The 27,035-nt window shown below is 40.5% G+C and overlaps 1 protein-coding gene across 1 annotated transcript in view; it reads left to right on the forward strand.

The window, feature by feature from the left end:
* Nucleotides 1–9,476, forward strand: part of LOC139914995 (cadherin-12-like) — a 55,895-nt gene extending 46,419 nt beyond the window's left edge. The window contains exons 9-11 of the mRNA XM_071903469.2: nt 3,350–3,467; nt 5,482–5,733; nt 8,965–9,476. Of these exons, the coding sequence (XP_071759570.1) occupies nt 3,350–3,467; nt 5,482–5,733; nt 8,965–9,476 (882 nt within the window). The remainder of the gene's footprint in view (nt 1–3,349; nt 3,468–5,481; nt 5,734–8,964) is intronic.
* Nucleotides 9,477–27,035: the final 17,559 nt, after the last annotated feature.

Genomic DNA, 27,035 nt, shown 5'->3' on the forward strand with positions numbered 1-27,035 from the left:
AAGCGAGTGAAACAAAGTGAACAGCCGGCACATGCACTGCAGAGATTTGATTGAAGGCCCTCCTACCACACCAATGTGCATTCAAAAATCTGGCAAATTTGTTTCTGCCTTAATTATCGGTAAAAATACACATCGGAAAATACAATTTGAGACTTTATTATGAATCGGTAGGGTGTTCTGGTAAATTCGGCATTTATATAATCCCCCAGTTTGAATTTTAACGCTTCACACACAAAATAGCGACTCCTTACCTTCGATATGTTCCAAAAATCCACAGACAACAGGAATCACGATAATGTCAGGATCCTAATCAAGGCAAGTGTCCATTGAACAAAAAAAATGGTAAAACACGACAGAACGTTCATTGTTGTTGGTTCTGAAGCAGTCCAACCTGCCCACCATGCAGATGATGGTCTCGCTCTACGGAGGGCAGAGTGTTGTTGTCATGACAACGCTGACCGATAGAGGCCAGCCACTGGACCAGGAGTTACACATAGTCCCTTTAAATTGTTTGTAGTGCTAGGCATAAAATAAATGAAGGTGGACCAGAAGGAGAAAAGCTCATATTTGAACATTTTTAGATATGTGGGAAGAAGTTGGCACCTAATAGTCTGAATCTGAGCCAAAATAGGCAAAAATCCAAGACAAGTCCAAGACATCAATGGTCTGGAGACTTGGAAAATGCAGCCCTATGTTCAGCTGCAGTCGTAATGAGTTTGAAGGCGTCACTGTCACTGCCAAACTTGACGTCAGCTGCAGATTCGCTGTAGTTTTTAGCCATGGGATGGAAGTCCGACATTAACCTTGGGGAGTGTTTATCCACCTACTCCTCTCCTCTCCTCCCCTCTCCTCTCTCCTCACCTCACCTCCTCCCTTCCCCTCCGGTGCGGAATATCTGCTTCCCTCCAGTGTTTTCGTAGCAGTCGTTTCCACAGCATGACTCCACCAGGTGTTGTGCACAGCTGGCGGATGATAAAGAATTGCAGGTCTTCTCTTGTAAAAGCCATCATGAGTCTCCCTTGATGATTATCTGCGCTCACACTGCTCAAAAACATACAAACCCCTTGTTTTGAAGTGCCTCACGCTGTGGCTCAACCTCCCATGGAAAGTAATCTGTAACCGGGACGTAGCCGAGCGAGAGAAACAACCCACTATTTCCATGTAAAATTGTGGGAAGAGCAGGAAGGGCAGAGGCATAAGACCTCAAACTGAGACGCTCAGATAAAATAGGTCGGGGTTGTGACAAAGTATGATGTTTCCTTATTTCATAATTTACACAGAGGCATGACTGGTGGCAGGTCAAATATATGAAAAGCAGAAAAAACAACAGTAGTTTTCTACTGTGGAGCTAAATGGATAGAAATACATATTAGATTTTCTGGCCGGCAAGAGCTGTATTGTGATCTCCATCTTCTCCATCTGTTTCCTTTGCCAAGTATAGCTAATGCTACACTGAATCAGAATTAAAATTGAGAGAGAATATGAGCATTTAGCTGACAGTGTCATCTACAACAACTTACAATGCATCAGTAGAATAAGTGCAACATCAGAATACACTTAAATTCATAGATCACCAACATTAGCAACCGATACTAAGGAGCGCAAGAGTCACAGCACTGTCGATCTAAGTAGAAAAGGTTTTTTTTCTTTTTTTTCCAACTTGACAGGGGCATTTTGAGTGCAAGAAGAGGGACATTTATACATAATAGATCTCACAAAATACAGTAGATTCTATTGCTTGTTTAGTAGCAGCCAGATTTCGACAGATATTGGTTTTTGAAGGCTGATGCCGATACTGATATTTCTGCATTGTGGCTGCTGATAGCTGATACTGATATGTGCCGATATTCAGTATCCATTTCCATTTTCTTGCCAAAAAATTCCCCTGGAATTATGTTCTTGTCAGGGTGGAAAAGCCTCTGAAACAGCATTCAGACCATCATGGGCCACTAAAACTCTGGGATATTAAATGAACAACCAGTTAAATTAATAAATAAAATATGCAAAGAAAATATAATTTCAATGCAGGATTTACTGACTGTCTTATGTAGCTGTGGTCAGGTAGGAAGCTCCATCATATCAGCAGTGGAGTAAACTGACTGACTGTTGTCCGAAGTTATTAAGTTTATTATTAAATTTACTGGAGGTAAAATATATTTAATATGAATAACTACTAATCACTAATTAGTCATCTGTGTTGACAACACATACAGTTCAATTATTTAACATAGAATAATAATCCAGTTTCTAAAAGTGCTGTCATATTATCAACCAAGAACGTACTTTACAAAGTACCATAAGCTGTTTTAACTTTTTGCTATCAGTTATTTTGTAAGAGAAGGTTTCAGATATATCAAAATGGTGGCTAACCTTTTTTTATTTATTTAGTTTTTTTCTTTGGAATGAAACTTGAGTCTATCCAGTGGCAGATGTAATATAATACGATATAAAACAGCTGGTATGTGGCCATGACCCGTGAACAACAAGCTCCAGTAGTTTTGAATGAACTTAATCCATCACACTATATGTTGAGGTAATCTAGAAGTTTCAACAAGGTATCAATCTAATGCTCAGCGACTGTATCACAAACTACAAAAAGAAAAATTCACTCCCTGGTTTCAGTGCCGACAGGTCTGATACGCAACCGGTTCAATTCTAGTTGACACTTCTGTTCAGATGTTGAATAATTTCACATTTTCGACCGAGACAAGTAGAAGTGAAGTAAGTTTGTTTTCCGTGAAAGCAAACATAATTTATTTAAAAAGTGCAGAGAGCGTTCAGACAGGTTTCCCACCATGGGTTGTTACAGCGTCCTGCGTTGGTTTTAGTTTTTTATCAGTTGCTTTACTCTTAAGTGAGGTGGAGAAATAATCCTGTTGTCATGAATGGGCCCTGATCATCCATCAATACATTATCAATACACTGATGCCTAGTGTGTACATCCAATGACTGCTACCAACACACTCCATACAGGCATGACCATTATAAAACTAAGTAAAAACTAAACTAAAACTGAACATTTATGAAAATAAAAACTAAACTAAAACTAGCAAATGGCATCTGAGAACTACCTGAAACTAAACGGAAATGAAAATCAAAATTAAAATAGAAAAAAATAAAAAATAAATAAAATTAATTTAAATTGTAAAACTCTAATAACCCTGACACAAAGTCTCACTGTTTATCCCTGAGGAATATTTAAAACTTTTCTCAAAAGTCATACAGGTTCTCTTGTTTTTTTTAGTGTGTGCATCATGAATGGATTGTGCAACAAAATTAGCTGTATTTTAAACCTGTCCAGTTATAAGCATGGGTCATCTTTAATCTCTTAATTTTTTGGTTTTAACAGGTGATTCAAACCTTCAGTGCAAAAGACCAAGATCTCCCGACTGCCGGCCAACAGTTCTCCTTCAAATCGACAAAGGAAGACGTGAAAAACAAGAATTTTACCATCCGGGACTTTGGGAGTGAGTCATCTTATTCTCTGACATGTACTGTGTTTGATGACATAGTACAGTATGAAAACAGCATATTAATGATAATATATCAGCTTGTAGAATTAGTATAGGCAGTTTAGTCTTCTAAGCTACTGAAACCACGTCACACTTCTTCTGTATAACTGACAGCAACGTCAATACAGTAATCTGATTATGATGAAAAACTTGTACCTGTAGTAATCCATTACAGCAACATAAAACGGTAACCAGATAATGAATGTATTACTTTTGAAAGTATTTGTTGATGTCGGTTGAAGATGACGACAATGATGATGATTATAACATTATGCAAATTGTTTGTTACTAACAATAAATGGAATGTTTTACTTAATATTCTATGAATTTTGAGGGTAAATAATATTCCAACAGTATCTGAAATGTAACCAGTAACCTGTAACAGATCACATGTTAAAAGTTACCCTGATATTCCAGCTGACAACTGATATTTTTCCCCAAAAACCAGAACAGGACAGGAAATAGGGCAGCCGCCCTCTGAAGACCAATTATTGGGCGGCTGAAAAGTTTGCAGCTCACAGCTTAGGAGAGTGGCATGCTTCAACGGCAAAAAAATAACTAAAATGCATGAGGTCAGACGTTGTCTTATGATAAGGGCATAATGACTCTTCCCAGTATGCACTGCCCGGGCCCTTTGAAGTCTAACCAGAAAAGAAGAGTAATGAAAAGTGGGACATGGCGGGATGAGGCCCGGGGAAAACGAATGCATTCTCCATCCTCGACGAGTGCCGGTCCGAACCTCTGATCCAGTTTTACCTTTTGGACACACTGTCTCGAAGCTCCTCGACTGCCAGCGGCCTCGACACACTCTCTCCAGATACAGAGCGAGATCTGATGCGCAGGGACAGGGAAACACAAGCACCACAGGCTGCACAGACAGGTTCAGCGAGAGGGAGAGAGAGAGAGAGAGAGAGAGAGAGAGAGAGAGAGAGAGAGAGAGAGAGAGAGAGAGAGAGAGAGAGAGAGAGAGAGAGAGAGAGAGAGAGAGAGAGAGAGAGAGAGAGAGAGAGAGAGAGAGAGAACAACAACATGCTTTTACACAACATGCAAGGTGTGCTAAAATGCCTGACCTCCTGTCAAGAAAAAGTGCCAAGCTTCGTCTGTGGAACAAACCGGGCTTGACAGGGGTCAGACAGTCCAGCTGCAGCAGACAGGTCCGACCTGACACATTCCCTTTACTTCGCATACGTTGTCGACCTCTATTCTACTTGCCATCCTCACACCTCCGGCTGTCTTCCCAAGTTGTCCCCTTTGTGTATTTTTTCTTTTATCTATTATATATCATTGCTTAATCTGCTGTTTCTCAGGAGTTATGCCGCCCGAATGAACAGATAACAAAATCACAACAGATCCCAGTGCAGTTCTCGCGAAAAAAAACACGTTTTGCTGGGCTGTATCAGCTTTCAAAATAAGCAGCGTAAAAATGGAGAGGGCTTTGATAAGAGCGGCCTTTGATACATCGCACTTTCTGATCACATTCAGAGAGGCGCATTCGGAGAGGATTTGATATCAAACGTAAAGAGTTATCAGACATCGAACAGTTTTATCTCGCTGACACTCAGACCTCCAGATTTGTAGCTCAGAGGATTGCCTAATTGATGTTAGGCTATACTAGGTGGATTTTTTTTTTCCTTTTGGTCAGATCAGTTTGCACCCTGTACAAGGAAAGATATATTTTACTGCCAATGATAATAGTAGGGGTTAGTCAAGCACTTGCTGCAGTACTTGGGGCTGCTTCATACAAGTTTCTAGATATTTTTTTAAATCTCACACCAAAGACTTTTTCAAAGCCTTTCGCTGCTGTCTAGAAGATTTGCTTTTTTTCTAGGCTGACCGTGCTGGCCCTAGGGGGAAAGAGGAAAACCCATGTGACTTCAACTTTAAATGTGACTTTTTGACTGTGAGAGTCCTGATTTTAGTAACTTTCATGCCTGCTTGTTTCTTCTTCTTCTTCTCTCCCTTGTTCCAGACAACACAGCCGGGATAGTGACGAAGCGGAGCGGCTTTAGACGGCGCCTACAGGAGATCTACTTTCTCCCTGTGGTGATTGAAGACAACGGCTACCCGCCCAAGACCAGCACAGGCACCCTGACCATCCGTGTGTGCGGTTGCGAATCAGATGGTTCTCTGCTAACTTGCAGTGCGGAGGCCATCTTTCTGCCTGTGGGCCTCAGCACGGGCGCTCTGATCGCCATCCTCCTCTGTATCATCATCTTGTTAGGTGAGCTATATTGTCTCTCAGCTTGTAAATATAAATCTCATTAACCCTTCCCCCTTTCCCCGCTTTCTCCTCCACTCTAATTTTAACACTTCTCTATCACAGATGATCATACAGGAATATTTGTTATATCTAACAGAGGGACGCTCTGGCTCTGATGCTTGCAGCCCCTTAAAGTCCCAATGAAACAGCATTTTGAGAGCATCTTGCTTCCTTAATTTGATGGATTTCCTGTTGAAACAGGATATTGATGTGTGACATGATGCGGGGAGGGATCATTCAAAAGTGTAAACCAATGGGAAAGCAGTTTTATTATTGGGAGGGCTGGAGGGGCCGGATTGTTCTAAAATCTGATATGTTTTATTGGTTGGAATTTTAATTTACACTTACTGGTACAGCATGAGGTAACTATTAAAGATACACTGGTTTCCAGCAAGTAAAAGTAATGGAAATTTGATATAAAAGTAAAAGAAAATCAAAATGTTGTACATCTTGGGGCTTTTATTGTTAAATAGGTGTATATTATGGCATGGGAAATTAACTAAAAAGGTGACAAAGTAATTTTTCATTTCATTGCGACTGCACTAGGCAACTTCGCAGTTTGGCGGCCCCAAGTGGTAGCGAGAGGTAACTGTTTGAAATCATGTAATGTGACGTCATTGAACTTCGCACTCCTCTGACCTAAATTTCTTCTTCTTAGTTGCTGGTATGGGTGGAAATGAGATGAGAAATATCTTGAGATGAGGAAAAATCTTTTTTCAACAGGTTCAACCATCGTTGGTGAGTCCAACTTTCTCCCAACACATTGCTTGCTGCTGTTTAGAAGAAACTTCGCTCTTAAGGGACGCTCTTCGCCATTGCAGCCCAACTTTGCAATTATGACTGATAATTATTTAATATTGGTTGCTTGTAATGTCAGAGTTGAAGCTTATTGTAAGACACTCCAGGGAAGATCATCAGCTAAACACCTAAAATAGAGATGTAAATTTCTGCCAGGTCTACTGCCTCTTTGCTGGTTCCTATTATTTGCCAATAGGAAGACAGCTGACTCCAAAACCTGCTGGGCTGACCATCAGAATTGAACTGGCATCCCTCCAGAAGAGTCTGCAGTTGATTATAGGACACTTATGAATTTAGTCATTCAATGAGGCGTGCTAGATTGGAGGGAGGGTCCCTTATCCCGATTGGCTCTATAAACTAAATCCAATCCTGCCGCTCCACGGCTGCCAGGCTTTAGCTTTAATTTTTCCCACAAGGTCACGGTTATAAAACTCCTCTTTAAGTCTCTGCAGTTAATGTCCGAGCTCATCTGCATAGCAGAGAGGAAGTAAATACAGGTTTATGGCATCATTTCCTGAATTATGTCTGTGGGATGGTCGGTTGTTAAAGAAGTTCCTGTTTTACAGTGGAAGTCAAGGGTTGCCATGACCTTTGAACACAAAATATGCTGAATCAGTGACCATGAAAACCTCCTCTCATGCAGAAAAATAAAGGTGCGGACTGGAACCGAAAATGGTTCTTTGTGCCATAGAGGAACCATTTCTGGCTCCACAAAGAACCTTTCAAGAACCTTTAATATGTCCCAAATATATATAATATCCGAAGGAATGATATATGGTTTTCTTTCTTTATTTTGTTTCTTTCTTTGGGATAGTAAAAGGTTCTTAGTTCTTAGTTATTGGATGGTGGGTGATGGCATAAATGTGGACAATATTCAAACCCGTCCATTATATTGTGCAGTTGAGGCTATACAAGGGCAGATAAACAAAACACAATGCAGGTGTCTAAGCAAAGGAGTGCAGAAATGGTTCTTTAAAGAACCTTGGTCTGAAAGGTTCTTTGTGGAACCAAAGATAGTTCTTCTATGGCATCACTCCGAAGAACCATTTTCGGTTCCAGTTTGCACCTTTATTTTTCTGTGTGGTTATCTATATTTACTTTGCTCAACCTTCCTAGTAATATGGTCCAACAAAGAATCCATTGTTATAATACCATTTCATTCTTCATCATTGATCATTGTGTATTCGATTTATGAATACATTCTTGTTCATTTTCTGTTTGAGTTTCATTGTTTGATGTGTGAGGGAACATAAAAGCGTGCCCTCGATTGTGGTGCTGTAGAACAGTGTCGTGTGCTCAGTTCAGTCGACGTGCTGCGAGGAGCCGTTTCAAATCTCCAAGTCAGCTCGCCCCAAGGCTGAGGCTGGCGCCAAACTGTCATGCCGTCCCCAAGAAGGAAAAGTGGCAGAGAAAATCAGAACTCACACTCAGAACATTTCCTCAGAGCCACTTAGTTCCTGTGCCGGATTTGTCAGAATGACCCAGTTGTCCTGTGAGGAGAAATGATGAGGTAAATTAGCCAGACCAGCATGGGGGGGACTTTCATCTGCATTGCTGTTCCTCCAAACTGATGTGCAGAGGCCACACCCAATGACAGAAGCTGTGTTCAACCAATGTGTCCAATAATAATGGGCTGTTGTTGAAGTCTAGATAGGTACCACTGGGGGGAGCTGGCACACTGTACCCAGGTAGATAAAATCACTTGGGAAGGGAGGAAGGCAGAAAGGAAGGGAGGGACCTACTTAAGGCATTCAGTTGTTTTTTCTTTCGCTTTTTTTCCCATCTGAATTTATTTATTGACTCATTTCAATTGAATGATTTCTGCATTATTCTGGCCATTGCTCTCCCTCCTAGATGCCACTGTATATTAAAGACCCATATGAGAATTGTATATTTTGCTGTATTTGTCACTGGAGGAGAGAGAGAGGGGGAGAGAGAAAGAGAGGCGGAGGCACCAGCAGAGAGAGAGAGAGAGAGAGAGAGAGAGAGAGAGAGAGAGAGAGAGAAGGAGAAGGAGTCAGGAAAATTCACTGTAAGATTATGTGTTGAAAATCATTATACTCTGGTGCTGCGTACAATATGCACAACCTCAGGAAAAGTCTCTGAAGGGCTCAGAGCTAATAGCACAAATTCCACAGCAAAATGAAAACTGTTGCTTTAGGTGTGTTCACAGGAATACAATTTTCACCCTCAAAATTGTTTACAGTTTTGCTAATACCTACCTAATGTCTGAGTATGCAATGCTGCTGGTGCCTTCTACATGCTTCGAGGTACAGAACCGATTCAATTGCAGTGATGTAATCTCTGCCTTCTTCACAGGAAAGGTGGTTAAGGCACAGCATTACGAGTGTGTCCACATCGAGCTAACGTAATTTCCTGTTTTGTGCCTCCCAGTTATCGTGGTCCTGTACGTGGGCTTGAGGCGGCAGAAGAAAAAGGAGACCCTCATGTCGTCCAAGGAGGACATCCGGGACAACGTGATCCACTACGACGACGAGGGCGGCGGCGAGGAGGACACGCACGCCTTCGACATGGGGACCCTCCGCAACCCCAAGGTGATCAAAGAGAACCTGTTCCGCAGGGACGTCAAACCCGAGGCGAAGAGGGGCCCCAGAGCGCCCGTGTCCCAGGACAGCGCCGACATCCGCGACTTCATCAACCAGCGCCTGAAGGAGCACGACGTGGACAACTCGGCCCCGCCCTACGACTCCCTGGCCACGTACGCCTACGAGGGCGACGGCTCCGTGGCCGAGTCGCTCAGCTCCATCGAGTCCCTGGCTGTAGACCTCGAGGAGGACTATGATTACCTCAACGAATGGGGGCCGCGCTTTAAGACACTAGCGGGGATATTCGGGGAACAGTCAGAAACTCAGTCCGACACAACGACCACGGAGAACACACATTGATGTTATTCATAGACTCGAAAAAGCAAATATGTAACTATGTTATTTTGGTTGGCTACGCAAAGGTTTTGGCATTTTTCTCCTTACTTTTTAGCTGTTTCCGTTTTTTTTTTGGTTTCCAGCTTACCATTTTCTATGCTATCTGGTACTTTACCACGCTCCGTCCCGAAATTGTACAAAAGGAGGGTACATACAGTAACACGATTAGACGAGCAAAGCAGCCATTCAATTACCTTTCAATTGAATGTCGTTTGTTGTCTTCTGTTTTGTTTCCTCCTGGGGGGATACGCGTACACACAGGAAATGTTGCCATTTCCTAGAACATCCTTAAAAGTGCCTCAATATAATTGTTCTCTTACTTGCTATTCCACGCCACATATCCAATGTTGTCTCTCTCAGAAGTAAAGCTGATTCTGTCAGCATACTGTGCTCTGACTGGCCGAGGCATCTACTGAGACCAATGTTAACTCTGTGGGGACAATGAAGTGGCCGAAGTTTGGCCAAAGATGTTTTGAATGTTATTTATTGTTCTATTTATTTATTGGTTGATTGATTTGATTTGATTTTTTTGTGTATTTATCTATTTATCTCTCAGTCATCAATCTGTATTTTTTATTTTTGGAGACACTCGAGGATTTTGTAATTATTCAAGACCCACGTGAAAATGGACGTTTCTGTTAGGTGGGTCCTGTGAATAGACTTGTACTAGACTTGTAAAAAGATAAATTAGGGCTAAATACTGCAGTTCAGTCATGTAATAAACACTGTTTTCTTAAATAAACCACACTTGGACAAAAACCCTCTTTCTGTTTCGTTATTTGGCTCGCATGTCAGCCAGCCTGCATGAATGTAGGTCTATAAATACTCAAAATTTCTCATGTTTTCTAGACCTTTGCATATTCACTGGATTTGAACATTTTCATCTTTTCAACACTGTACATGCTGATGCTGTCTGGGATATATAGTATGACTACGCCATATCACTGTAGATCTGAGTTTTGTTCGTGAAGTATGTAAAGTAAAATGATCTTGGGTGAACAGCTACATGAGACTTAGTTATATGAGTATCAGGAATGAACAATATTTTTTCCCATACTTCTGCAGACCTTTTGTGCAATTTCAAAGCTTTTCAAGACCTAGAAATGATCAACAATTATCAGGAAATTGAGGATGTAGTCCCTTCAAATAACAACCTTTACAATTTACACAATGTCCACCCTTCACCATATATGAACAACATAAATCCCTAAAACCCTCTCTACTATCCCCACGTATCATATTTTCTGTCAGCTGACACATGGTTTTATTGCATGTGTGCATCTCTTTCCAAAGTCCAACCAGCGAAACAGTGCAGCCTTCCTTGAACAGGAAATTATTCTAGAGGCGACTGATTTACAGCAGCCAAGTGAAAAAATAGATGCCTTTAAAGAGGGGTGTTTCCGGATTTGCACCATCAGCTAAACGTCCCAATTCTGAGAAAAGGCATTCAAGGTGGAAGAATTACGAGTGACACTAAGGCTCTAGTTCAGTATAAAAATTGCCCTATTCCTCCAGTCAATTGTACAGAGTAGCTCAGACCTTTTGCCATGGTCTGGTGACGACATAATGGAAGGTCTGGATGAAAGCCAAAGCAGTCAGTGAGATAAAATGCAGAGCCTCTACCAATGGATGTAGAGTGATCCCCTCTGTCTCTCACTCTCTCTCTCTCATTCAACAGGTATACCCCAAGGGAAAGTCTGAGCTTGAGTAAATGTGTGCCTATGTGTTTAAAGGGGCATTAAGTAATCTAAGACCTTTATCGGCCTCTATTGGCAACCAGTAGGAATCGCAACATCGATAGACGTTATCTCCTACACAAGTCTCTGACATAGCCTTCACCCCTCCCGTCCCCTTGAGCTACGGTGGCCTGTAACTGACAGAAACAACAAAGTTGCATTTTCACAATCGAGTAAGATCGCTAATTAGAGCAAAGATCCAACAGAAATGTCTAGTGAAGAGGTAATACCGTAAATCCTCTAATAGTGGCCTGTAGTCAATTAAAAGCTGGGTCTCCGATAATGGCCGGGGGCGTGGTCGACATAAAGGCCGGCCTCAAATACAGGCTGGGGAAAAAAACAAAGGAAACAAGACTAGGTCAAAACCTAGTATATGGACTGTGTCCGTCTCCTCTCTCCGCCGCTGCCTCTCCACCGCGCCCACGGCCCGCATTGATCCTCCCGATCCAAGCCCCGGACCCCCGCCGAAATCTCGGCCGGATCACCGGGAACACATCGGCGCCCAGGTTCAGTTAGCTTCAGTTAGCTTCAGCTTACATGCAAACAATGGTGGATACCGGTAAACTCCTGCTGCCTGTTTGTAACTGTAGTTTGTAGTAACGTACAAGTGCCACAAGACGGCTCGGCCGGCGGAAGTCTCTGGAGCATGCCGTCGTCAATTACCGTAATTATCGTAATGCATTGCAGTAACAAAAAAACGTCTACCTAACGTACCCCAACAGAAGCAGATCAGAAAACAAGGAGGCTTCGTACTAAAATATGAGCAAATATACTTATCAAACAGAGGGAATTAGAAATAAAGGACTGTCTCTAATATAAGCCTGCTTCCAATAAAGGCCTGGTACCCTCTGCAGTTGAGGTAAATAAAGGCCCGGGCCAATATTAGAGGATTTACAGTACATCATTAAAGCTAAATACTATAATAATCCTGCAATTGTCATTTGCTTTTTGGCTTTAGAATGACATTTTTTAGCATTTTTAGCAAGTATTGTGACGCAGATCGCTCGCTCGTAGCAACGTCCGCCATCGTTGAGCAGTTGAAAATGCAACTAGGTGGCGAGATTGGGAGTGTGTTGAAGTTCCAATGGATGGGGAGGCACCTGGCCAAGTAATCATTGAATCATCAGTATCAAAAACCCTATCAACCCCCCACAGATATATTATGGTCATTTTGTGCAATGGGGCAGTAAAACTTATTGCCCCTTTGACCAATGCCACTCGCTATTTTTCTCTGTATCAGTTGCGAGTAGTGAGCTTGCCACGGTGAAAGTGTTCCTTGAACTCGTACAGTGGGTTTTTGTGATCATTGGACCACTATATCCCCCCTGCTGTCGCATGGCCTTTCCCAAATCACAACACTTCCACACCGGTGATGACTCACCCTGTCTACTGGCAGTAGGCACAGAGAGACAGACCAAACAGAGACATCAGCACTAACAGGGAGGAGTGGTGGGTTGGAGGAGGAGAGGGGGAGGGGGGTGGGGTTCCCATCCTATGCATAAACATGAGAGAACTGGCACGTCTACTGAATAGCTCCGGGATAAGCAACAGTTGTGACAGGCCAAAGCAAAAAAGAAATGATGGCATTGATACTGTTTGTGTTGGAACAGGTTCAACACCCCACGCTCCAACGAGCAGCACTGTCCAGTCTCATTGTTCAGTCTCTCAAACAGGCTCATAATCCAGCTCTTCACTGCCAGTACTCCACCATGAGTATACCGACTTCATAAATCCTCTGGTCATATCAGAACTTCTCCACTCCTCACAAGAAATCTATCAATTATTTAATCACAGCAACATCCATCAACTGATTAATCACGACAACAACCATAACGCCTCATGGAAAAGAGGCAGCGAACATCTGACTTGGCAACGCGGCGAGAAACATCACAATTCACAGGGCCTTCAAATTAGCATTGTTGTTTGTTTGTGAGTGAAGCAGCGAGAGTACAGCATTCAATTTTTGAGTCACGCAAGTCTGTGCAGGCCTGTCATGATTCAACAAAGACGAGTTGTCACAGCGTCTTTTGAATCGCCTCCTCGATTGTTGTAGGCACAGAACAATTGGCTTGGAGAGAAATGAATGTATGCACAAGAGCCACCAAGTCCACTCTCGGTTATTACCTTTCAATTTGCTATGGAAATGCGTCTCATTGTCTTGTGAACCCCGGCTGTTGTTGGGGATTATAGTGCTGATACGTATGTGTGTTTTAATTAATACCAGCCACTTCCATTCTGCATCTTAGGGTATTTTCTGAGGGTGTTTATGCATATGGAAATGGAGCTGTCAGCACCGCTCCTAACCGCTCTCTAAGCCGACAGGTTTGCTTTACTGGAATCTGCTGATCTTAGTGTGGAAACCTGCATATATTTGTGCCCACTACCCTTTTGCCCTGCTAATTATGCAACAGCACTGTTGACTAACCTTGGGACGGTGGCATTTAAGTAAACACAGCAATCATAATCACACTCTAAGGACGTGTTTACCCACTGTTAAGCAATAATTAAGACATTAATCAATGGTGGCATCTTACACAAGAGCAAAAGCGATCATTGTTGTTTGAATGGGTAGTTTATTCTCTATTTACTCCAATTTCCAGTTTTCACAATATGTCACTGTTATTGATTTTGAATGCTTTTAAATGAGCATCTGTCTAGAAAATCCCGCTGGTAGAAACCGATGGGGCGAAACAGACAAAGAGGAAACAGGATTAATAGATGATAACAGCGCATCCCAAAACTCTTAACATCACTCCGCCGTTTCTTTCTGTACTTCCTGCTTTCCTCAATAGCATACAAACTGATGTTCATGCTGAGTTCATGCTGGCTACAAGTCTTGATAGTGGAGAAGACATAACATATTTCCAATGCTAAACCAAAGGCATGATTTTCACAGACAATTGCAAGGAGACCCTTTGCTTTGAAATGTATGCAAAATACATTCACACATTCACTGTCCCCCTGCTATGCTATAAATGCCATGAGTTTTACATGATCGCCTTGTGAAAGGTGACATGAGGACTGAATCCATAAATGTGCCATGTATCTGTTATGAAGCTCTTGTAGAAGTGTTATAAATCAGAATTCATATCATAAATGGAGTTGGAGGTGACAGTATGTAACACAGCTGAAGGCCATGACCCCTCTAGAGCCAACGCTGCTGATTCTATCTGTGCTTTCCAGCTTGGTGAAGGTGGAGTGAGGAGAAACTCGGGTGTTTAAGAAAGATTAAAGAGTTTTACTGTAGTTATAGAAACATTTCTCAGAGGCAGAGCTGCTCTGGAGGTAGAAGTAATCTTATTGATTGACTTAAACCTCAATGGACGGAACCTCAACGAAACCACTTTTTTTAGTTATCCAACTGGCAAACTTTGTCCTTACCTAAAGTAAGAGCGGAGTATCCAGTGGAATCCAATGGTGACCAGGGGAAATATGTGAGTCTTTGCACAGAACTCATGTTGGACAGTTCTACACATCTCCGATAACTAAAAAGTTATGTAAAAAGTTGTTCTTTACAAGCACATGTGAGTTTGGAGCAAATTGTCGAATTTGAAGTTTCACTTTTCACTACGGCTCTGTCGTATTGGGTGCAATGTATGCTACTAATGTGCATCGTGAAATGACAGTTGCACAACCAGCTCCTATAATGTAATTGTCCTTTGACACATGCTTGTGATAAAGGGCTATATAAATAAACAAACTTAATGTGTAAAATTTTTAAAAATCTTCTTGGGTGGGAACAAATCTTCTACCCAGTAAAGCCTATGTATGGGAAACACTGTTATGCATCACATACTGGCCAGATTGGTAAACATGAGCATGCTATATGCAGTTTACAAATTTCATGATTTCTGGGAATTCAAGTTCAGATTTTTCAAACATATACCTCTCCCTGCCATTTGCAGCCACCAACGTGCAAAGTCGCCTAGTGCAGCTTTAAGACTGAATTTGAAAACCCCTCACACTACCAGATAATCTTTGTAGAACATCAGTCCTAACCAAGCCTCTGATCATCGGAAAGGGCAAATCTGGTCTAAATCAGTCCAATAATCTACTAGTGTGTCCCCAGCCTTAAACCCAGTCTCTATATAAACTGTTCAAATACACATACAGTATGCACAGTAGCAATTGTGCGGAGCGGAGGTGGGGTTGAGCATTGGTTGCGAGACACAGCAAGACAACGAGTGGCACCTGAACCTTGTTAACCCATTCCTATTTATACTCTTTTGTTTTGTCAGTAGGTGGTTAGACACGGGCAAGAGTGATTTACACTCCACTGCAAAGACCAAGCAAGCTATACAGTGTGACTTCTTTGTGTGTTTTTCATTTCTTTAGTGTTTCTTCCTGACAGGGGTAATTAAAACATTGTCTATTTGCTAATCCTTCCCCTTTGTCTGTGTCAACTCTTCAAGTCCTGTGAGAGTGCTACAGTGATATTTTCTGATTTGACAAGCAGCATGGCTAGAATTATGTACCTAAGTTGATTTTTGATTTTCACCTCAATCCTCACAGACTCGAGTTCAAAAGGTCCGGGATATTACCGCTTCAGGGGATGAATGGCAAGAGTGGAAACAGATGCATTAAAAATGAAATGCCACACTAGCTCACTATACAATTTATTCTCTACTCCACTCTCACTCCCTTGCTTTAATATGGCAATGACATATAAGAGAAAAATGATTGCTTATTCTGCTGCAGGATTGAGTTATGAAGGCCGTCTAAAAATGTGGAAATGTTCCAGTTGTGAATGAGTTCATGTCTTACTTCACAAACTACGCTTTAACATTTTAACTGATCCTCAGTTACACAAGAACATTAGCATTAAATGCATGACTCATTTGGTTGTGAGCATTTAGACATAATAACTCAATGATTGAATCAATTCATTGTCTCAAAGAACAGTACTTTACTTAAGCCCTCTTTAAATTTAAAAAGCAATAATGGCATGGCTAATAATTGTTAGACTTCACGGGGGTGCCACTAAATCTGATTACAGTACCATGCAGCGCCACAAAGGATTAATAGAAAAGGTATTTGATGCCAATTTGTATGTTATTCAGACCTCTCCTATTGAAGTGGTGCTCTTGGTGTTTCTAGAAGGGTGAATTAATTTGTAGTTACAGTCATCTCTGCTAACAATTCCCAGTTTAAGAGTGCTAAGAAAACAAAAAAATGCTGTAAGATTAATCAAGAAAAGTAAAGTAAGAAGAAAGATAAGAAGCTAACAATTATTCACACTATTACAGAGAAACTTCACTCAATTTATGAATTCACATGGTATTTTATGGCCTAGAACAGTCTGACCGGTAATTGTAAACACGAAAAACTCTGTCCTAATGTCAGAAACAGAGAACTAAAACTCAAACTGCCAACAGGATCTGCTCCATAGACTGTGACTGACTTGAGTTTTACTTTATGGTATTGCTGTCAGTTCTGAACCAAGGAATGTAGTCTTATCCCCAGAAAATCCCAAATCTTGCTCTTTCATTCACCTCCATCTTTCCCAATTCATTACCTAAGGAGCCATGGCTCCTCTGTTTACCTTTGATGGAGTGAAGGCCCATATGCCTTGCGCTCTGCTCTGTTCATACTTTACGTACATACATGCCATGCAATCAGCTGCTTGTATGCTTTGCTAGCCGCACCTGGAGCAGACCATTCGCTAAGCAATATCTGTCCCTTAGGACTGTGGAGGCTATTTTTAAAGCCAATACAAAAGAGGCTGAGTGCACACTCAACTAGAAATATAACCATGTGATGGGTATTATTAAAGAAATATTGGTGAGGATATTTCTTCTGCGGTCGTCTTGGCTAACATATTTATGGAAATATACTGTCTGGATAAAATAAGCCTCAGCGTATGTAGTCATACTGCTGGGCTTGCAGGGTTGTGAATACCCATAATCCTACATGCGCCCACCGGACCTTGTTTATAGTTTTTGGGTTTATGTAAACAAAACCTAACCCTAACCACACTGCAGAACGTCCATCTTAAGTCATTTAGTCTCATATTCAACCTTCAAATCTTATTTTTCTTAAAACAAGAGAAAAATTCAGCCAGTGGGGTGAGATAGCTGCACTTGTTTCCAATGCATTTTCACTTGTTTCAGGAATTTTCTAGAAATGTGTGTCAAACTAGTCAGAATAAGGCAGATCACTGCGCTTTTGCAGTGCAGAGGGAGGGAGGGAGGGGAGGTACAGCAGTTGTTTGCCCCCTTTGACACCCTGACAGAGCTTGGTGAGGTGTAGTGTTGAGCTAACGTCACGCAGATTTGGAGACGTTAATTTGAACTCTGGAGCGTTTACTTAGTTTAGTTAGTTTGGCCAGGTGAAAACCATTGGCATTCAAACTCTGGTGGCACCAAATAACGGGTCTGAGTCCTCTTAGGAGTGAGAACGTAATCTGAACCAACTACAGGAAACAACCCCAAAATGCAAGATTTTATGGGTATAAGGAGACAGATGCTGACATCAGTTCATCACACTTAGAAAGCCTACCATAACAAAATGAAGTGAGGGCAAACTGCAGTCTGGATTGATGTGCATATTCAGCTATTTCTTTGTGTGTTGTTAACTGGTCTGAACAGTTACAGGGACTGGAATCAGATTTGTTTTGACTCCCTCCACGCTCCCAAAATCTCAAACCTGGTGAGATGACAGGTTACCAAAACTGAACTACTTGTGAGTCCATGTGACTTTTGTTTACAAGCCCAGTTTCCCTTGTAATTGGAACCTAAACTAAACAAAATTGCAAGTAAACTTTTCCACTATGGTTCAGACCAAAGAAACAAACTGTAGGTGTAATCGCAAGGGAATAAACCCACAAGGAAGTTTAACATGCACAGCACATTATGGGCCCTACAGATATGATTTCAAACACAGGGACTCCTGTGAAGACGCTTTCCCATACTCATATTTTCAGCTCCTATCCAAATCAAACAGACTGAGGGAAGTGAAAAAAGATAGAAATGTAACTATGGGGTTTAGTTGCAAATGGACTACCGTACACATGTAGCAGATCAGCCTAGCTGAATCCAGGTATAAGTCCAAATAGCTCCCTTTTCAACAAGGGAATCCCTTTTAGCTGACTGGTAGGTTTTACTATCTGTGTGGGAGTTTTGTGTCTGAATCCACCTTGTTACAGTGGCACCCAACTTGGAACTGGATTCGCTGCAGTGTGGGAGCTCCACGGTGTTGAATGTAGCAGAGTATCCCTGCCTGAAGCCTTGTACATATATTTCTTAGTCCCTCGGTCAAGATAAATTCTCCTCTGGCTGACTGGTAAATGCTTGGTTTGGAGCATGGGGGACCTGGGGTCAAATCTGTGCTCTTACAAAAGGAATTTCTACAGATTACTGATTTATAATTAGAATTCATATGAAAAGCGACACCAACATTAAGAATTAGTGCAGTGCTACTTCCACCAATACCATATGTTCCTTAGCTCTACAAGATCAAAACAAACATTCTGGAATACTAATTAAGCTCCTCTTACACGTCTCTTTATCTTACACACCAACAATATTATAAAATATAAATACCCGCTAACAAGATTTAGTGCCAAACATCCGAAGGTGAAAAAACATTACTGTGTTATTGTCCTAGTTTGAAAACAGCAATCATTTCTTCAGCTTAAATAAATAAAGCGATTAATCTTATTCGGTAGTATCCAGAGTGCTGCACAGGCATCCATTAACAAGACTGAGAACAGCTCATTAATCTTTTAATTTCTTGTTATATGATACTGTACACAATTAGCAGTATTGTGAAATAGTGTATAAACCGATAATGTCTTAACTGCTAGATAATAATAAGTAATAGCCCCAAAATAGTAAGTAATAGCTTGTTAAAAAGTAATGAAATGTCAAAATAGGTCGAAAAGATAAAAAAAAAACATGTATTCTGTTCATTAACCAGCCATTATGACTTCATAAGGGGTGTAACATATTTTTAACTGATGATATAATAATAATAAAGTATGAACTGAACTAATGATACTATAATAATGTAACAACCCATAATACAACTCATAAGAAGAATGTGATAACTTATGTAATTACATCATCAGTATGTAATAATGTGATGTTATTGTGATGTTATCCAGCAATTCATTAGGATTAACAGGAATTATTACATTTTTGACCCATTTAGAGGGACATTTTATTATATTTTGACAAGCTTTTATATTATGTGGCAGTTATTTCATGTTCATTTATTTAATCAATCAATCAATCAATCAATCGTCAGTCACTACAAGCAGATACAAATTTAGTCTTGAGACTCCAAGATAAATTTTAGTGAATTTAGTCAGTGGCAGTTTCAATAGAAAAATATTTATAATCTAAGGTGTAAACGCACCTTCACTTGATTTAATATAGATATGTTTTTTTTATAGTAGCAGTATAAAAAGTACCAGAGAGAGATTGCTTCTAATTTTATAAAAAGTTGATTAAAAGACTGGATTCATCTCCTTCCAGAGATGTAGCAGGATGAAAATAACATTCATCGTAATTATCATAGCGATAACCTTGGAACAGTTCACATTAAGTGCAAGTGTTGTTTATAATTCAGAATTTATTTCAGTATTCATTGTCACTGCTCTACCTCATTGTCCTTCTGTTGTATTGATCTATGATATTTGCTCCGTCTTTTATTTCTCTTGATTGTGAAGCACTTTGTAACTTTCTTTTGAAAAGTTTGACATAATAAAGGTTATTATTATAATAACATACTACAAAACATTTCCTGTTTTCGTGCCACGTCTGCTGGGCCCGCCGAACCATATGCAAAAACACTACATTCTCCTAAAATACAGCCACAATAATATCTCAACCACATAATACCGTGTAATGACTGTGATTATCCCTTTGCTCTCTGTGCAGCAGCACCTTGGTCACCTCTATTCAACTCTGGGGTGAAACACGGCTATTCAGTCTCAAGCTCCGAGCTCGTGTGTTTTTACAGCCCAGACCGGGACTATAAACAACTCGAGGACAGCTGTGGGCGACATTAGCCCTCGGGGAGCCTTACGGGGGACAGTGGGACAAAACATTCTCTAACAAGAGGTAATAAATATTTTACCTTCACTGATTTTGTGGCCCCTCTATCAAGTGCTGTAACTTTATTATAATAATTATTATTACTTTACGTCTGCTGTGTGTTTGGGGCTTAGCATAGACTGCAAGTTTGGCTGGTCAGCATGAGGGATTCTTAGAACCACTGTATTCTTCAAGGAAAGTAACCCATTACATAGGGACTATAGGCATTAGCTTTCAATGCATTGTCCATTTGGGGGTGTTTACGATTTCATTACACAAGATTACAATGAAACATATTGTATTTAGTTACACCAAGTTACACATTCAAATCCAATGCGGTGCAAAACACAGAAACAAAATGTGATTTATATTTTAATTTGCATTTACCAATACCCAGGATTTTATGCTACAATCCTTTGTTGCCATATCCAGAATTGAAATTCATCCTTTTCAATGAGATGCAATGGCAAAACTATGTTTTGTGTGGTGCCATAATCTCTAAATCTCTCCTCAGAGTTGCACTTATAAACAATGTTGGTTTGCATAGTCAGTACTGAGCACATTTTTATATGCGTCCTTTGCGAGGCATATTTAAATACATAATGTAAAGTCTAATCAAAAGAAAGTAAGTGATGGAAATTTACCCTGTTGCGTAAATGTTAATGCTAATGTCTGCCTGTCCTAGTGTTCATACAATGGCTTGACAGGACTGCTTTTATGCACTGGCTGCCTGACTTGTCTGTGGAACAGTGGCACATGATGTCCATGGTGTTCAGACAGTTTGATGATAGTAATTATGTCTTCACCGTTCAATCTGCTACTGTATGTGTGTGGCGAACACATTCTGACATTTTTTCTCCAGACCTCAAGATCACGTTTTACTTGATAATAAATATAATCAATTCATTTGTTTACCATATTGGACAAGAGCAAGCAATGCGAATCTGAGGCTGATATTCAAATTAGCATTCCTCTATAATAATCCATGGCTGACCAATGGGCAGTTGTAGTTATCTGTCTAAATGCATGTATAAATCATTGCTCTTCTTGCATATCTGATGAAGGCCATCATGGCTGAAACATCATGAATTTAATGCGATAAATAGAGTCTATATTTTGCTACAGAGTGAGTGTTGCACCTTATTTTTTTATTCCTCTTTCCACAAAGTCAGAAACCCTGAAGAAAGCTGCGTTGCGCTTTTGTCCAGGAAGTTACGAGAAAGTCGGGATGTGATTGAAATATTTCGGCGTCTTAAATCATGACAATCACATCATTTCATCACCTGTAGATGGTGTCATGGTGTCGTGCAGTATTCATGTGAAATACTAGAATTTGTGTGTGTAGATTTGACAGGAGTATTAAGCATTAATACCTGAAGATTCAGTCTTTTTCATCAGGATGAGCCAGTCTCAAGGAGAGTGAGAGCGCTGGATAGTTTGACGCTTCTGTCCGATTCAGTCTTAATACTGTTCAACTGTAATATCTATTTGACCTTCATAGTCAAAGATGGACATCATAAGGGCTTTAGATTTGTGCTTTAAGATCCCCTTTGCCTCCGACTGTGTCAAATGCTGTACAGCTCTGTAACGACTGAGATTCAAACACACATTTCACTTAATCCAGAGAGTCAAAGGGAAAAAAACCTGCACTGTTCTGTTTCACAAGGCCGGCTACTACAGCCAGGTGTATTTTTGTAACTTATTTTTTTTTTTATCTGTCTTGTCATTTTATGCATCTGTTGTTGTTTTACTGTTTTCTACCATGTTGTGTTCTCGCCATTTAGTTTTTATCCATTTCACTTGTTTCTGTGCTTGTTATCTTGATGTTTTTGTGATGTTTTATGTATTTGCTTGTTTGTTCTGAGGTGAGATATTTATGGGCCGCTTGAGTTATTATATCTCATGCACAAACTAGCAACTTGTTTCTCCATTCTGTTTTTTCTCATCTCATCACAGTCTCTTTGCCTCTATGTTTTATCATTTTGTAAATAATCTAAACTAAACTAAAAAGCGATTCTTCTAGCCTGTGCTTCACTCGTTTCTCTGTATAAGCGCAGTAATGGTTATGTTCCCACTTCTGACACCTGTGCAACACCTGAGATTTGAACCTCTGTCTCCTTCAATGGAAACCTTGATAGCCACCTATTAGTGTGACGGCAGATCGCCACCCTGCCAGGTGCACAGCAGAGGCATCTGTTTTTCTGTGTCACTGGGAAGGCTACTGTGCTAGCATATAATTAGCATCCTGCAGAAACTTTGACTTTTCCAAAAGTCATTTTTTCAGTAAATGAGAAACTGGGGTTGATTAACCCATTTACTTTTTGTGTTATTGACTGGTTTGTTCCAGGGTCACAAAACAGTTTCTACCTGTGGGAGACAATGTCAGCTGCCAATTAGAGGGAAAAAAGTTGCAATTGAAGGAACAATATTTCTGCAGACTGAAGCTATATGTTGCTTAAATGTATAAAGACAGTTTGGTGGATATAAGATCATGTTGAATCATTGCCACTACATCAAATATCAAATCACAGTCACAATCAAACACGGATTGCAACAACAGCTTGCATACTTTTGTTCTAGGTAAGTGCAAAAAAACAAGTTGAACTGTTTTGTTACTGTTTTACTAGTCATTAGTACTATTAATATACCACTTGTTTTTATTTTTTTATTTCAATTTTTCAAATCTAACCTATTTAACCAGGCAGCTCAATTAAAAACAAACTCTTCTTTACAATGACGACCTGACGAGGAAAAGGAGACTAATCAAGACAAACAATAAACAAGACTGTCTGAAACCCTTGTTTTGCTGTAATATTTCCAAGAAAGAAATGCCTGTGATGAATTAAAAATGATGAATTGCCATGAAGAATTGTCATTTTTAACAGTGCCTCATTTTACCTCGAGTCTACTACTAATTATTTATGATGGTAAATTGCAGGTTGGGAGCATAGAAAATTAGTCAGGGTGAATTGCTCAGAGACCTTACTAAAACTGGTGTAGAAAATGCCAGTGCACATAGTGGCACAAGCTCAACTCTAATGACTTTGCCAAAAGCACCTACACTGCTGAAATAGAAACTCGCCAAGAGAAAACGAGGAAACTCATTACCCATGTCACTTTTGTTCACTGATGAGAAGCACACTGCTCTAACTCAACAGTTGCCAGGGGGAAAAGAGAGCGGAAGGAAGAATATAGTAACCCCAAAATTGGCCACTTCATTCGGGTATATATGCCGAAGTCTAGTGTGTAATGCTGTCATTTTATATCATTTCTGTATGATGTAAGTTTTATAATCACTCCGGCCAAAGGATGAAACTACTTCTTGATGGCTAACCAAGATGCTACGCAGAAAAAAAGTCAAGAACCAGTGTCATCCTCACACAGGGAGTCAGGATGGATTAAAGGCACCAGAATAAACAAGTTTTTAGGTTTTACAGTAAGCTCAAAACACCACGCTGGAAAAAAGAATTAGGCCTCTGTTGAATGTACTGAACCAGATCCTAATCATTTAATGCAATGATTTCATGTTTCTGTTACAAACGTGATTGGCATAATTGTGTTACAGTGAACTGTGCCAATGCAGTGGAAGACAGATTGGAGTTTTAGTTATACAAACATTTCTTGGAGGCAGAGCTGCTCTGGAGAAATAATCTTATTGGTTGAGTGAAATGGGTGGAGCCAAAGAAGCACAGTTTTTCGGAGCAAGTTAGCTAGCTAAGTAGCACACTTGAATGCCAAAGAACTGGTCAAAATACAAATAAACAATATAAATGGCAATGACTTCTTATTTTTTTCATTCATTCATGACCGTGGCATTCATGATGTTGGAAGGTCAGCAGCTAGCTAACTAGCTAAGCAGGAGAACTTAGCCTGGCAATATTGCATTTTTTTTCAGTTAGTAGCAAGAGCGCATAGGCTTCATAATATTTTCTTCCTCCTCTCTGTTTACCTCTTGCCTTTTTCACTTCAGGGCTTAGCTAGTAAACCTGCGGTCCTCTGGTTCCACCCATTAAGGTTTAACTCGACAAAAAACAATGAGATTATTTATGCCTCCAGAGCAGCGGCTCTGCCTCCGAGAAATGTTTGTTGAAATGTCTGTTTGGGTTGAAAATTGTCTTATTTCTCAGAGATTACTACAGCGCTCTGCTCTGTATGATTCATTGTCCAAGGCTCTTAAGTGGTGGTGAATAAAATTGTTCTATCTTTTGTCTTTACCACCTGTTGGAACATTTTTGACATTTGATGCACATTAACAGTAATTAGCATTTTCTTCTTTTTCTCTTTTTCAGTGAATGTGGCAATGTAAGGGCTGTACTCTTATGTCAAGTCGGTCCTAACTGTTGAAGTATAGAGTGAAGCGCAGGCATTATGGGCACAATGGTCATCGTCCTTGTGCATATTTGAACCGTCTATGCACATTCAGAACATGCAAGGCCCCTCTAATCCATTGAAGTAGATTTCACACAACACAAACCAGTCAAAAGGAAGATAAGAGGTGTCAATATTTAGTTGCCACCTGTGTCCTTGTGAAGATCTTGTCGCATAAAAGGATTATTTTGTTCATATTAAGACACTTCTATGAAGCTTCTATGGGTTGCAATTTTCAAAGACATTCCTATGAAACATTTAAACCCAACAAGAACAGAAAACATAATGATGATCACTGTAGATGAGGTCCAGATTCAGATATTGCTCTCGATGCCAGAAAGGACCCTCCGAGTGTAATTGAACAGACATGCAGAGGAGTTTTATTGAAGCTCGAGCATCAAGATGGAAAATGCAGTCCTGCTTATAATGTCAAGAAACCAAAGCACGGGGGAAGTGATCTACTGCCCCTCTTATCTCCCTGGAGAAAATGAAGAGACTGTGGAGAAAATAAGCACAGAACTCCTTTGAAGAAAAAGAACAACAGGGACTCTGTGAAGGCTAAAACGGACGGGACCGGTGCCTATAGGAAACACAAGGGGGTTCATTGCTCACCCTTGATCGCAGACTTCAAAATGAGATGGCCGGCACTCTTTGATGGGACCGAGGTAGGTTGGGGAGAAGGGGGTAAGTTTAGACTGTGGGTACGATCAGCCACCCCTTGTTTCTAGGCAACCATACACAACATTAATAATGTGATCATGTATTTAAGAAGAGTAATTCACTTTCCCGAATCTGTGATGGAGGAGAGCAAAAAGTGGTAAGAGAGCCGGTCAAAAAATGTGATTTTCGCTACATCAGGTGATTTCATCGTGGCAACAATGTCCTTATTCTTGTATCTAAATGGAGAAGATACATTTGAGGCTTTATTATATAGTATTTTAAGGCTTTATAAGGTTTAATATGAGGTCATGAACTCAGCATAACTGGGGGTCTCAGAAGCTGTGTGAAGCGATTTTGTCAAAATGGTGGTTGTGGGGTAAAATGTGCCACTAGCCCTGGGGCAAGATGAGCCAGTGACACAGTGTACCCCTATCTAATTATATTTATGTTAAACATATAAGTGTTCAAGTGGTGTTTTCTAATATTACAGATCACATAAAATTCTGCCACAAAACTACAAACACAAAACAAACAGTGGTTTTCGCCCTTGGAGGATCGAAAAAGAGCAGCCAGTCAGAAGGAGAAGTCGATTTGATCAGTGGCAAGGAAACAGAAGATACACAGAATGACACTGAATACTACTACTACTACTACATACTGAGAAAATTGACAAAGGAGATGTACTACACACACACACACACACACACACACACACACACGCACACGCAATCCTCAGAAGAGTGGACAGATTGTTTGCCTCTGCATGCTGGAAAGGCCCTAGAGAAAGCACTGAAGAGGACAAAAATAAAGGTTTTAAGTTGGGTAACATGCTGTACCTAACATACCCCTACCCTGGGGAAATTTGTCCACCGCCTTTTTTAATGGATCATACTTCTAAAACTGTATTAGCTACAGCAAATGTTTTAATTGCCATGAATGCCCAAAAACCTTAACAAATACCAATTACTGTTTGAAATAAATACACATTTACTTTGCGGTAGTAGAACAAACTACAAAAGGTGGCTAATTTTACCCCATTATCCCCTACTGTGTGGTTGGCCAAGTTTGACGGAGTGTGAATTCTCATGTGTGCATGTTAGCAAGGAACATGAATGAGTTTTTAATGAACAGTTTGAAATGTCTCAGGCTTTGTTGTTTCTAACTTGCAGATAAATGCTGAGTTCAAACGGTTGACGACCATTTCCCTCTGCAGATTTCTCTCCCAGCTGGACTTGACTTGAGAGATCTGACAGGAGAGCTGGACAGCAAGGCAGAATGCTCTGAAGTTTTATGGCAGCCATAACTCCAGTAAGGCATCTAGGAATTGTTTTTTGTGGAGTGACATGTTTTTGGCCAAGTATCACCGCAAGTTTTCACTGCAAGATGAGGCAAACCAGGGCTTAGTGGTTGTTTATGCCTCTCAATTTCCCCCAAAACATTGTCTGTGGTTCTATGAACATCTTGTTGCCTATAGGGATACTTTGTCAGCTAGGCTATAGTAGAAAATAAACAATTAATAATCCTCATCTCATGTTGTTTAATTTATTTAGTCTGCCCTGGTAAGCCTGCTGAGCTATTTTCAACAAGCATTTGGATGTCAAAAGTAAGAAAAAAAAAAAGCATCAGGATTAAGTATCTCATATCAAATGACTCTGTTTTTCTGCTCTTTACGGTTTCCTTCAGGATGACACTGACGCAGGGTGAGAAAGCATCATCGAGGG

The sequence above is a fragment of the Centroberyx gerrardi genome, chromosome 22 (assembly GCF_048128805.1).
Source record: "Centroberyx gerrardi isolate f3 chromosome 22, fCenGer3.hap1.cur.20231027, whole genome shotgun sequence".
NCBI classification, from domain to species: Eukaryota; Metazoa; Chordata; class Actinopteri; order Beryciformes; family Berycidae; genus Centroberyx; species Centroberyx gerrardi.